This window comes from Stenella coeruleoalba (assembly GCF_951394435.1).
Source record: "Stenella coeruleoalba genome assembly, chromosome: 11".
Taxonomy (NCBI): domain Eukaryota; kingdom Metazoa; phylum Chordata; class Mammalia; order Artiodactyla; family Delphinidae; genus Stenella; species Stenella coeruleoalba.
Window position 1 is genome coordinate 93,875,204 of NC_137157.1, and position 13,471 is coordinate 93,888,674.

The 13,471-nt window shown below is 36.0% G+C and overlaps 2 protein-coding genes across 2 annotated transcripts in view; one reads left to right on the forward strand and one right to left on the reverse strand.

Moving 5' to 3' along the window:
- The window catches only part of LOC307194431 (macrophage mannose receptor 1-like), a gene marked incomplete at its 3' end in the record, with an annotated part of 193,115 nt that overhangs the window by 86,056 nt on the left and 93,588 nt on the right, over positions 1–13,471 (reverse strand). The window lies entirely within an intron of this gene.
- The window catches only part of LOC307193913 (NKG2-A/NKG2-B type II integral membrane protein-like), a gene marked incomplete at its 3' end in the record, with an annotated part of 75,183 nt that overhangs the window by 34,498 nt on the left and 27,214 nt on the right, over positions 1–13,471 (forward strand). Inside the window, exons 2-6 of the mRNA XM_079936528.1 lie at positions 1,888–2,020; positions 3,123–3,221; positions 3,365–3,433; positions 10,151–10,302; positions 11,270–11,358. Of these exons, the coding sequence (XP_079792654.1) occupies positions 11,280–11,358 (79 nt within the window). The 5' untranslated portion in view covers positions 1,888–2,020; positions 3,123–3,221; positions 3,365–3,433; positions 10,151–10,302; positions 11,270–11,279. The remainder of the gene's footprint in view (positions 1–1,887; positions 2,021–3,122; positions 3,222–3,364; positions 3,434–10,150; positions 10,303–11,269; positions 11,359–13,471) is intronic.

Here is a 13,471-nt window from a genome sequence, read left to right on the forward strand (position 1 = left end):
ACAGCAACATTCTTACAATGCCAATTCCTCTTAAATATCATTTTTGCTGGTGCTAAATGAATTGGTCAAAACTTTCAGAAAACAATTTGAGGAAGTGTAAAAAATTCTTAATTTGAAAATAACTTTATCCCAGTTGTTTTGAGTTTACTCAGTAAATTTATAGAAGGGTAAATATAGAAAAGGCCCTATGTATAAAATTATTTATTATTCAATATTTTTAAATACTCAAATTTTCACCTTTAAATAGATTTTAACATATGTTCTTTAATTTTCAATAAAATTGAGAGCAGTGCAAACCTGCCAAAACTCTACCTACAAGTAACCACCAAAGACATAGCACGTTACAAATCTATTATTTTGCTTTACACATCAGTAATATTTGTTGGGCTTCCCCGGTGGCACAGTGGTTGAGAATCTGCCTGCCAATACAGGGAACACGGGTTCGAGCCCTGGTCTGGGAAGACCCCACATGCCGCAGAGCATCTGGGCCCATGAGCTATAATTACTGAGCCTGTGCGTCTGGAGCCTGTGCTCCACAACAACAGAGGCTGCGATAGTGAGAGGCCTGCGCACCGCGATGAAGAGTGGCCCCCCCTTGCCACAACTAGAGAAAGCCCACGCACAGAAACAAAGACCCAACACAGCCATAAATAAATAAATAAATAAAAATTTAAAGTAATATTTGTTATATTAAACAATGATATACTAGGGTATAAATGTCTCATAACTTTAACAGCTCCCTTAATTGTGAACCGTTCTCTTGACAACTTTTTGTTCTTTTGTTTTTCCAATTTAGCTTTTAGTAAATAAAACCAAAAACAGGTGCTACACAACTTTGAATATTTAAAAAATATTTTGTAAGATAAATTACTTAAAATAGAATTGCTGGTAAAAAGCCTGTATATTTTATGTTTTAATAACTATCGACAATTTTATACTCACAGTCATTTGCCAATTCAGAAAAGTATCAGTTATTTAGTGTTCTCACAGGTGAAAGTTGTTCTATTCTTTTCATTTGCTTTCTTTCTTTATTAATGAGATTGAATAAATTAAAAAAATTTTATACCTTTTAATTTCTTTTGTTTATTTTTGGTGATTCATTGGCCTTGTCTCTTTAATTTAGATGGTCTGTGTGTCTGCCTCTGTGTGTGAGTATGTGCCTGTAGGTAAATATAATCTAGTTAAGTAGAAAAAAGACGTTAGGCTGGCAGATTGAGAGATACATGGTTATTGTACAAATGTAGACTCTACCCAGTTCTTGAAAGAGTTGGGCTTTTCCTCTATTAGTAAAGAATCTCCTGAGTAATGGGTTATTTCAGTGATACAATAAACTTTATGCCAACCTGATTTGAAATAAAAACTTTAATATTAAATTTAAATAATCAACACTTTGTTAATGTAGTTGTGTTTTAGCCATAGTCTACACATTGTCAACATGATTCATTATACAGAGAATGTTGAGAGGGAAAAACATATCTACTCCTTAATCTGCTCCTTTCAAAACCTGATTCAAAGAGGAAATGAAATGTATAATCTCATTAAAGGGGAATAAAATTATTCTTCTGAAGAAGGACTGCAAAGTTGGGAGAGAGATTTAGTCTCTCATTTCCTCCCTTTTTTACCCTTTAATGTTATACCTAAATGTTTACTTGTACATCAGAATGAAGGCAATTTTCACTGTCTGAGCTGATACAGTCACCATGTAACTCTTTTCCTCACATTTCTCTATTGCATAGATATTAAAGAGAGACACAGAAAGATATCAAGATTGAGCTGAAACAATCTCAGTCTTTCCAGAAAATAATGTTTAAGAGTAAGCAAAACAAGGGTATTGTAAACAAGCAAGAGGTAACCTACACAGAACCAAAATTTTCCAAATCTCAACAGAAGCAAAAAATACCCAAGACAAACCAGAGAAGTGTCAAATCAAGTGAACAGCAAGTAAACTACACGGAACTGAAGTTTCCAAGGCCCTCTCACCTTCAGCACAGAAAACGGTTGTTTAGGAAAAAAAGAAAAGGTACAATATTATATATATTTTGTTATTTGCTAGATCTTGATTCTTGGGTTTAGAAGATTACTTTTCTCAAAACCACTATAAAATTGCCTCATTACACTAATTATCTGTCTTCAACACTCTCCTTAATTATTTTAGGATATTACCATGGAATTGTTTGTCTCTTAAATAGTCCTTCACTATGTTCATTTCCTCTAAAATAGCATTGATTCAAATTCCTACAGAATTGCATTACTTGTAAGAACTACTGTGAAAATTCTATTCCTTTTTTTGTGTTATTTTAAAATTATTTTAAAATAATTCTTGATATTAGTCTTCAATTCAGTTCAATATAACTCAGTCCCACAACTATGTCTGAATTTGTTCTGTGGGCCTGCTCTGGACTTAGGGTACCTACAAAGATGAAGAAGCAATAACCACTTAGCTTCAAAGAACTAACAGAATTTGTTAGGGGAAAGACAGATTATAGAGAAAAAAAGTATTTTGGCGGTAGAGCTTATATGACTTCATGATTAACTGAAAGTTGGAGGTAAGGTGAGAAATGAGTAGAATAAGATAACAAGGTTTCTAGCTTCAGTGACTAAGTAGTTAATCATCTTACTCACCATTAAGAAAAATAATGTTTAATCCAGTAAAAGTCAGATCATATATGGCATTGAATTGTCTCTTGATCACTTCAGAGGACAACGTCCATAATGAAATTAGATTAAAAGGCTGGATATTCCAGAAGAGGATGGAAATGGGTGGGAAAGACTCAGTAGGTAAGGTTGCAAATAGAGATGATGGGGGTGAAAAGTCTGTCATAGAGAAAAGCAACATATAAGGCTTGAGTAGAGGAAGACTCAAGAAAGGTACATACGAAATGTATGTCCATTTCTGTTAAGAAAGAACTGAAGTCAACAAGAAGCTAATAGGGAGGAAATTTGGGTATCAAAGAACTAGGGTTCTCAATGTGGCTGAGAAATAGTTTTATTCAGGATGAACTCATTCAAGAATTAGAAAATGAATGGTTGCCCTCTAAGGGTGAAACACAATGGTCTTAAATTTTACATTTGATGACTTCTGGGAAACGATGGAACTTCATCATTGTTTCTGTTTTCTTTAGGGTTACACCACCGACCTACAGCATGGCAACTGGTGACTGGGAGTCTAGGGATCTTGTGTGTGGTCTGGATGACAACAGTGGGTGCCTCGCTTGCAAACTGTAAGTAATTAAGAAAATAATCTGTTTTTATTAAAATCAGTAACATAATACATTTCAATGATTTGCTTTCAAGACTGATTTTTACGTTGTCTTAATTATTTTATCCTATACAGAACTAATTACTACCATAATTTTTACCACAGTATTTTCTAGCAGAGAAGAACAAAACTGAAAAAGATCACCTGTTTCCACACTATCTTCTAAAAATGGTGGTGAGTATTCTCTCTGTTCAATCCACTTCTAATATTGATCATTGGAACTAAAGGGTTTGCCTTCCTGACAGCCACAAAACTTCGTGAATCATGATAGAAAAATGCTGTTTTATGGTATGGTCAATGTTTTATCAAGGAAATATTAATATTGGGCAAAATAAGAAAGAAGACATAAGAGAATGTGAAAAGACCCAAAGTATTATGTATAAAAGATAATTATTGTTTGCAATTTGATTATTATTAGGAGAAAATGGGATTAAATTATATTAAGGTGGGGGGCGAGAGAAATGTGTGAAGGGGGTCAAAAAGGCAAAAAGAAAACAAATGAAAAGCAAGGGACTTGTGTCTCATTAACACTTTTTTCTTTCTAGCTTTCTCTGATGGATATTATTCCTCTAACATTTATGACATTACAAGCATATAAATTTTACATTAATTTTTTTATACATCCAGATACAATAGCCATAATATAGAAAGCTGTTTTCGTTTTCAATTCTCTTTTTTTCACTTATCGCGGGTTTATTCAAATCCTTATCAGTAAATTAAGCACTTAAAAAACAGCAGGGGTGGGGCACAGTTGGGGGGGGAGAGGAGGAGAGGGAAAGAGAGAACTTTCCTAATTGAGTCTGTTTTTTCAGGAAGTCGGGATGGTTCCCCTCTGTCGTCTTTTCAGAGAAATATTTGCTTTTTCATGAACAGTGTAAGATTCTCAGCACAGATGCATTTGCCAAGAAAAATATCTCTTCCACACACAAAAACCAAAAGTGTAGGGTTCCTTTGTCATTGAGACTAAAGGCATTCCTCATGAGTATTCCTGATGAATAGTCCCTATAAGCAAATAAAAAAAAAAAAGAAAATGGAAGGAAATTAAAATAATGGAGTAAAAATATGGAAAGAACTAATTGAAAGTCTTATTAAAAAGAAATTCTTTGAATAAAAAAGGGAAAATCTCAATAGATGCAATAAACAGGAGACTAGACCCAGCAGCTGTTAATTTTTTATTTAAATTAGTGATTGCTTTTCAAAACTTCTTGATGTCTCCCAGAAAAAAAATATTAATGCCAAATATTAGCTGTTCATATTGCTTGTTTTTCTTCAATTCACCTAATCTGAAAATAAAAAGCAATCAACTAGTAAATAATTAAGGAAATGCAACTTATGACCCCAGTGAGTTACCACTACACAACCATCCAAAATGGTTACAATTTGAAAGGACTGACAGTAACAAGGACATGGAGTTAACTGTACTGGTGCAAATCCCCAACAATTTCACTCTTAAACATTTAAAAAAGAGACATGAAGAGATATGTCCACATAAGACATGTGCAAAAATGTTTATAGACAATTTATTTATAAAAACTAAATAAATAGTTTTGGATTGCAATCCAAAAGTAAATCACCAGATGAATGGATTACAAATTGTGGGTTAGTCATATGATGGACAAGTCAGCAATGAAAAAGAATGAAATCCCTATACACACAACCTGAATAAAACTCAAAAACATTATGTTGAGTGACATAAGATGCAAACGAGTTGATATTGAAGGATTGTGTGTATACGCATTGCATACAAAGGTAAAAAATAATTTACAGTGATGTAAATCAGATCTGTGGTTGCTTGGGTAAAGCAGGTGTGGGGCATTAGTTGGGAATTGACATGAGTTAACTTTTGAGGTGATGGAAATATTCTAAATTTTAAATGGGGAGGAAGTTACAAAGGTATATTCATTCATCAAAACTCATCAAAGTGTGTACTTCAAAACAATGTAATTTATTGTGTGTAAATTGTAACTCAACCAAGTGGATTTAAAAATAGCACAGGAAGACATAATTAAAAGCAGTGAAGCTAACTCTTCTTCCTCTCTTTAGTCCTATTCCTCAGAGGTAAATTCTCACATAGCTTTGTTTTCTACTAATGTTTTCCTAGTCTTTCCATAGTCCTCTTTGGAAATAAAAAGCAATTTATTGTTTTTTAACAATAAAATAAAATAAAATAAAAAAGTCCTATTTCTTTTTTATTTTTACTTCTTATTCCTTTACTACTACTTTAGTTGAATTTCTAGCTTTAAAAGTCAAGAGATGCAACTCAAGCTCTACTTCTCTCGTAGGAAGGAAGAGGTTCAGGGTTACAGTCGACAGGTGGCAGGGAACCAGAGTTGCTGCTCTAATTTCTACCTAAGGGATGGTGCTTAACAGCTCAGGCATCTAAGTTTATGTATTAGTGAAGTTCAGCTTCCCTTTTTCTCCTCATTAGATCCAGATGTCTAGATGGACACAATTTTTTTAATTTAAATTTTAGTTTTACATCTAGGTTTCTGATAAAACAGCGGAAATCATCAAGGGCCAAAGATGGAGAGAAAGCTTGAAACGAGAGAAGCATTCTGACTCTGAAGTTACCACTCTCTGGGGTTATTTCCAGTTTTAATAACTGTACAGTCTGGATTGAACCGCTACAACAGAGACAGAGAATGAGGCTTTCACTTAGCTTGAGCAAAAGAGTTAAACATTAGTTTCTCATGTAAAGCTTGAGGATATTAAAACAGTTTTTTCTGTATTAGCTCAAGTTCTAGTTGACTATACAGACCTTTCTGTAATTTCTTAGGCAGATTCACTTAGAATTTAAGGTTATATTCCCCGTGTGATCCTGGGTTGGTAGGACCCCAAATCATCACAGAGAAAGTACATGCAGATGATCCATCTAAGAAAAGGACACTAGCTCAGGTCCAGATGATTGTCATATATAAAAATTAATTTAAAATACCAAATTGCATAGGGAAAAAGTCATAACAGTACTTAGCTGAGATAACAAAGAAATTAGATGCTAATACATCCAGGTAATTGAAGTATCAGATACAGAATGAAAATTAGATGTCTTTCAAATATGTAAAGCCTTGAAAAGTGGAATTAAAGACACAAAAACTGATATGGAAAGTACAAAAGGACCAAACACAAACTTAGTCTTTTCCTGGATGTTTTAAGAAACAGAGCCTGAGGCAAGGAATAAAGTAATAAAGTTTTATTTGGGAGAGAAAAAATCAGGTCATTGAGGGTGCGTAAACAGTTGGAAAATAAAAACTGAAGTAAAAAAATAATATGTTATGATTCTGGTTATTATTTCATAATGAGCAGCAAAATATCACAGCAAATTGCTCAGAAGTATGTTTCTGTTCTGCATACTAAATTGCTTTTGAATGATTGCAAAAGGAGCCCATGCAGTTGAATAATTAATGGGAGAAAGAAAGAAAAAGAAAAAAAGAACAACTTGTAGGCTGAGGGTGGAAGCAAGATATGAATGAGAGAAAATCTTAAAGAAGAAATTTAAAGTATAATTAATATATGAAAAGATGCTCACTTTCACGGGCAATTAGAAAAAATTGTAATTAAATAATGGTACATTATTTCAAATTTCAAAGATTAGTATAGATTTTTTAAAATATGAAAATTTTTAGAAGTTAGAAAAATGAGCAGATTAAAGGAAGACTCATACACTGTTGGTGAAATTGTGATGAGCAAAAGCAAACATATGCCTTCTCTGTTATACTCTTTACTATTTACCTCAAAGAGAATTTTTTGAGCTATAATTGACATGCAACATTATATTAGTTTAAGGGGTACAATATAATGATTTGACATTTGTATATATTCTGAAATGATCATCAAAATAAGTCTAGTTAAAATCCATCACCATATATTGTTATAATTTTTTTTCTTTTGATGAGGACTGTTTTTTTTAATAAGAGGACTACTTTATTTTTAAATTTTATTTATTTATTTTTGGCTGTGTTGGATTTTCGTTGCTGCGTGCGGGCTTTCTCTAGGTGCAGCGAGCGGGGGCTACTGTTTGCTGTGGTGCGTGGGCTTCTCAATGTGGTGGCTTTTCTTGTTGCAGAGCGTGGGCTCTAGGCATTCGGGCTTCAGTAGTTGTGGCGCACGGGCTCTAGAGCACAGGTTCAGTGGTTGCGGCGCACAGGCTTAGTTGCTCCGAGGCATGTGGGATCTTCCCGAGGCATGTGGGATCTTCCTGGGCCAGGGCTCGAACCCGTGTCCCCTGCTTTGGCAGGCGGATTCTTAACCATTGTGCTACCAGGGAAGTCCTGATGAGGACTTTTAAGATCTACTCTCTTATCAACTTTCAAATATACAACATGGTATTATTACCTATAGTCACCACACTTTACCTTCCCAGAATTTATTTATTTTACAACTGGAAGTTTGTACATTTTGACCATTTTCACCTACTTCCCTCACCACCACACCTCACCTCTGGCAACCACAAATCTGTCTGTTTCTATGACTTTTTTTTAGATTCCATATAAGTAAAATCATAGTGTATCTGTCTGACTTATTTCACTTAGCATAATGCCCTCAAGGTCCATCCATTTTGTTGCAAATGGAAGATTTCCTTCTCTTTATGGCTGAGAGTTGAGAGCCTCTGTGCTTCCTGTTCCTGTATATCTGTTTCCTTCTTTAGGTTTGGGAAGTTTTCAGCCATAATTTCTTCAAATACACTTTTCATCCCCTTTTTTCTCTCTTCTCCTTCTGGAACCCCTATTATGTGTACGTTGGCATGCTTTATATTATCCCATAGATCTCATACGTTGCTTTTGTTTTTCTTTCCTTGTCTTTCTGTCTACTGTTCTGATTGGGTGATTTCCATTTTTCTATCTTCTAGATCACTTATTCATTCTTCTGTGTCATTTAGTTGGCTATTCATTGCTTTGAGATTGCTTTTTTTTTTTTTTTTTTTTTTTTGCGGTACGCAGGCCTCTCAATGTTGTGGCCTCTCCCTGTTGTGGCCTCTCCCGTTGCGGAGCACAGGCTCCGGACGCGCAGGCTCAGTGGCCATGGCTCACGGGCCCAGCCGCTCCGCAGCATGTGGGATCTTCCCGGACCCGGGCATGAAACCATGTCCCGTGCATCGGCGGGCAGACTCTCAACCACTGCGCCACCAGGGAAGCCCCGAGATTGCTTTTTATCCAGTAATTGAGTTATCTATTTTTGATTGGCTCTTCTTTGTAGTTTCTAGTTCCTTGTTACAGTGATCTGCATTTCTATTGACAATCTTTCTTAATTCAGTTAGCATTTTTATTACCACCTTCTTGAACTTGGGGTCTGGTAGGCTGGTGAGCTCTGTTTTATTTTGTTCTTTCAGGGGATTTCTCTTGTTCTTTTGGTTGGGAGTAGTTCCTCTACCCTTAGATTTCACTTAAATTTCTATGACTCTATGAATTTAGGGGAAACAGTTGTCTATTGTGGTCTTGAAGGCGTGTTTTTATGTGGGAGCATTCCCGTGGAGGCTGTGTGTATTCAGTGTCTTTGGTGTGAGAGCTGCCAGCCACTTCTTTCCTCAGGGTGTGCTAGCCACGATCACCTTGATAGAGACTGTCATTGGCATTGGAGGATCAAATGCTCGTGCAGGGTGTGAGGAGGGACTTCCTCTCTGTTCAGTGGCCATCATTGCCCTGCCAGGTGCTGGATCTGCTCCCCAGCTGTGGTGTGGAGTGAGCAGGGCTGCGGGGTTTGCCCCTTCGGATTGAGAAGTGTGGTGATGAGGCAGCCACCAGTGCAAGGCTCTGTCCACCTGACTGTTGGCAAACCAACATGTGCACACTCCTTATGAGTAGCATCTAGGCTTCTCCAACCCTTCTGTCTGTCCCAGCAGTTTTCCCAGCAGGCAAGAGGGCTTGTCTCCTTTGTGCAGGACCCAGGACTAGGATGCCTAGATTGTGGCTCACCCTGCTCGCTCCTCAGGTTGAGAGTCCTTTTTTTTTTTTTTTTTCAGATCCCTCCCAGGGGTGCAGGTCCCGAGCCAATGTCTTTTTTTCCCATCCTACCCAGTTATAGGTTTCTTGCAACTTTGGTTGTGTAGTTCTGCTAGTTTCCAGTTAGCTTTCCATGAGAACTGTTCCACATGTAGATGTATTTTTGATGTGTTTGTGGGGGGAGATGAGTTCCACATTCTCCTACTCCACTGCCTTGATCCCCTTCCCTAACTGTATTTTTTGATGATTATAAAAAAGATTATTAAAATATGCAAATTGCATATGTTTATTAAACAGTTGAAGTATAAGTTTTTATGAAATTAGTTACTGAATTTTATTCCATATATTTAAAATAATTAATAATAAAAATTTCTGACAAAAGTGCAATAGTTCATTAATTGCTTTTTGTGTTCATATGATTATATATTTTTTAGCCTTTTCAATATGCATATATAATTTTTATTTATTTATTTTTTTGCGGTACGCGGGCCTCTCACTGTTGTGGCCTCTCCCGTTGCGGAGCACAGGCTCCGGACGCGCAGGCTCAGCGGCCATGGCTCACGGGCCCAGCCGCTCCGCGGCATGTGGGATCTTCCCGGACCGGGGCACGAACCCGTGTTCCCTGCATCGGCAGGCGGACCCTCAACCACTGCGCCACCAGGGAAGCCCTGCATATATAATTTTAATCACATCAAACAATTGTATAATATTATTTGGAATGCATTTTCCTTGTGGGTAAAATTTTATAACAAATTTTTAGTAGAAAAATTCAAAACATGAGCTAAATATTAATTATTGTTAACTATGGTTTGTGTAAAACTTGCCCAGAAATGTTACAAAAAATGCTTGTTTTGCTTTCTATCTAATATCCATCTGTAAAACAAACACAAAGATATAGTAATTGTGTTAGTAGTAGTTATTCAGAGTACACATTAAATATGTTTACATTTTCTAGAATGTTCCTGTGATCTTTGTTCAACCCACTGGATTGGATTTGGAAATAGCTCTTATCATTTTTCCAACAAATCCAAAACCCGGGCGGAGAGCCATGCTGCCTGTGCAGAGCTGAATTCTCACCTTCTAAAGATCGGTATCAAGGAAGAGCTGGTAGGGCAGACACTTCTGTTTTTTTTGTTATACTATAACTATATCTGGTTTCAAAGCATTAGTGATTGACACCATAATTTGGGAAAACTGAAGGTTCTCAAAAGTGTATGATATTTTCTTACTTTGACTCAATTTTCTTAGGGAGAAACTCCACTTTTTGAACATTTAATGCTAGAAGAAAACCACATTAACAAATGAGATACCTTGAGAAAAAATCTTATTAATACTAAGTGGATGTGGTGCAAGCCCTTGGGAGAACTTTAACCAATAACAGTTGAGCCAGAAAGGAGTGGATTATAATATGCACACATTTCTGGTTTATGATTTCTTTTCCCAATTGGAAATTTTATCCATGCTTGAAATGAAAGGCTGGATAGGTCTCAAAATCAATGAAACCAATAAATCCTGGTTAAGGGAAGATGGCGTCACAGTAACTGAAAGCCTGAAAGTATAGTGTTTTGATAACTGAACTTTTCTGAGAGTATATGACAATTCGTGTGTATGTGCATGTATGTGTGTGTGCGTTACGTGTGTAGGGCACAGAAAGAGCAACCAAGAAAAAGGAAATCATTACGGTTTTTGAGGATCAGTCTGTGGGATTTAATTGGGGGAAAATTTCCAGTTCTTTCTAAATAATATCACCTTTAGGGCCTTTACTTTTTTAACTTTACTGGACTCTTAGGAGAAACTTATGCATAGTTTTAGGCAAGCTGATAAATCCATAAACTTCTATCATATTGGCTTATAATTCTACTTAAATAAACAGGATAGGATTAGATACTGTTCGGTATTTTGTGTTAAGCTTAATATTTTGTAATTAAAGACTGTCAATCTTCAGGGTTTAATTCTTGTTTTGATTAGTTTGTTCCTTTATTGTTTCTCATTTTGTTTGTCCTTTCTGATTTTAAGCTTGAGATAAAATTGGCATTTGCGGATATCACACCTTGCTTTACAATTTTTTTTACAGATTCTTGGAAATGGAGAACCATGGTTGTCCACATATTGAAGGAAATTATGTTTATGCTTGTAACTGTTCATCTGGGAAAACTTACGTCTGTGAGTTTAATATATAGCAGCTGTTTTCCTAATACATGTTGTGATTGAATCCTAATTAATTAAAGAAGTACAAAATATTCTGTTGCCTTTATAAAATTTTACAAATTATTGTTAAAGTTTTTTTTTTTTTTACTGCACTCACAATACTTTAGTTAAATTTTCAACTTTTAAATGTATTCGAAGTGAGGAAAATTCACCACCCACAAATTCTTTGGGAGTGAGTGTTCTCCCTATGAGAGCTCATATTAATATTAATTTATTAAATAAAGTTAGCAAACTGTTTGTTTTAACATCTTTATGGGAGTATAATTGCTTTACAATGGTGTGTTAGTTTCTGCTTTATAACAAAGTGAATCAGCTATACATATACATATATCCCCATATCTCTTCCCTCTTGTGTCTCCCTCCCTCCCACCCTCCCTATCCCACCCCTCTAGGTGGTCACAAAGCACCGAGCTGATCTCCTTGTGCTATGCGGCTGCTTCCCACTAGCTATCTATTTTACATTTGGTAGTGTATATATGTCAGTGCTACTCTCTCACTTCGTCCCAGCTTACCCTACCCCCTCCCTGTGTCCTCAAGTCCATTCTGTAGTAGGTCTGCGTCTTTATTCCCGTCCTACCCCTAGGTTTTTCATGACCTTTTTTTTAATTTTTAGATTCCATATATATGTGTTAGCATACGGTATTTGTTTTTCTCTTTCTGACTTACTTCACTCTGTATGACAGACTCTAGGTCCATCCACCTCACTACAAATAACTCAATTTCGTTTCTTTTTATGGCTGAGTAATATTCCATTGTATATACGTGCCACATCTTCTTTATGCATTCATCTGTTGATGAACACTTAGATTGCTTCCATGCCTTGGCTATTGTAATAGTGCTGCTATGAACATTGGGTTCATATGTCTTTTCGAATAATGTTTTTCTCTGGATATATGCCCAGGGGTGAGATTGCTAAATCATATGGTAACTCTATTTTTAGTTTTTTTAAGAACCTCCATACTATTCTCCATAGTGGCTACATCAATTTACATTCCCACCAGTAGTGTAGGAGAGTTCCCTTTTCTCCACACCCTCTCCAGCATTTGTTATTTATAGACTTTTTGATGATGGCCATTCTGACAGGTGTGAGGTGATACCTCACTGTAGTTTTGATTTGCATTTCTCTAATAATTAGTGATGTTGAGCATCTTTTCATGTGTTTGTTGGCCATCTGTTTGTCTTCTTTGAGAAATGTCTGTTCAGGTCTTCCACCCAATTTTTGATTGGGTTGTTTGGGTTTTTTTGATATTGAGCTGCATGAGCTGTTTGTATGTTTTGGAGATTACTCCTTTCTCCGTTGCTTTGTTTGCAACTATGTTCTCCCATTCTGAGGGTTGTCTTTTCGTCTTGTTTATGGTTTCCTTTGCTGTGCAAAAGCTTTGAAGTTTCATTAGGTCCCATTTGTTTATTTTTACTTTTATTTCTTTTGCCTTGGGAGACTGACCTAAGTAAATATTGCTATGATTTATGTCAAAGAATGTTTTGCCTTTGTTCTCTCCTAGGAGTTTTAAACCATTTTAAACCATTTTGAGTTTATTTTTGTGTATAGTGTGAGGGAGTGTTTTAAGCTGGTTGTCCAGCTTTCCCAATACCACTCGCTGAAGAGACTGTCTTTGCTCCATTATATATTCTTGCCCCCTTTGTCAAAGATTAATTGACCATAGGTGTGTGGGTTTATTTCTGGGCTCTCTATTCTGTTCCATTCATCCATATGACTATTTTTGTGCCAATATCACACTGTTTTGATTACTGTAGCTTTGTAGTATTGTCTGAAGTCTGAGAAGGTTCTGCCTCCAGATTTGTTATTTTTCCTCAGGATTATTTTGGCAGTTCTGGGTCTCTTCTGGTTCCATATGAATTTTAGGATTATTTGTTACAGTTTTGTGGAAAATGTCATGGGTAATTTGATAGAGATTGCATTAAGTCTGTAGATTGCTTTGGGTAGTCTGACCCTTTTAACAGTATTAATTCCTCCAATTCAAGAGCATGAAATATCTTTCTATTTCTTTGAATAATCTTCAGTTTCCTTTACCAATGTTTTATTGTTCTCAGTGTATAGGTCTTTCAC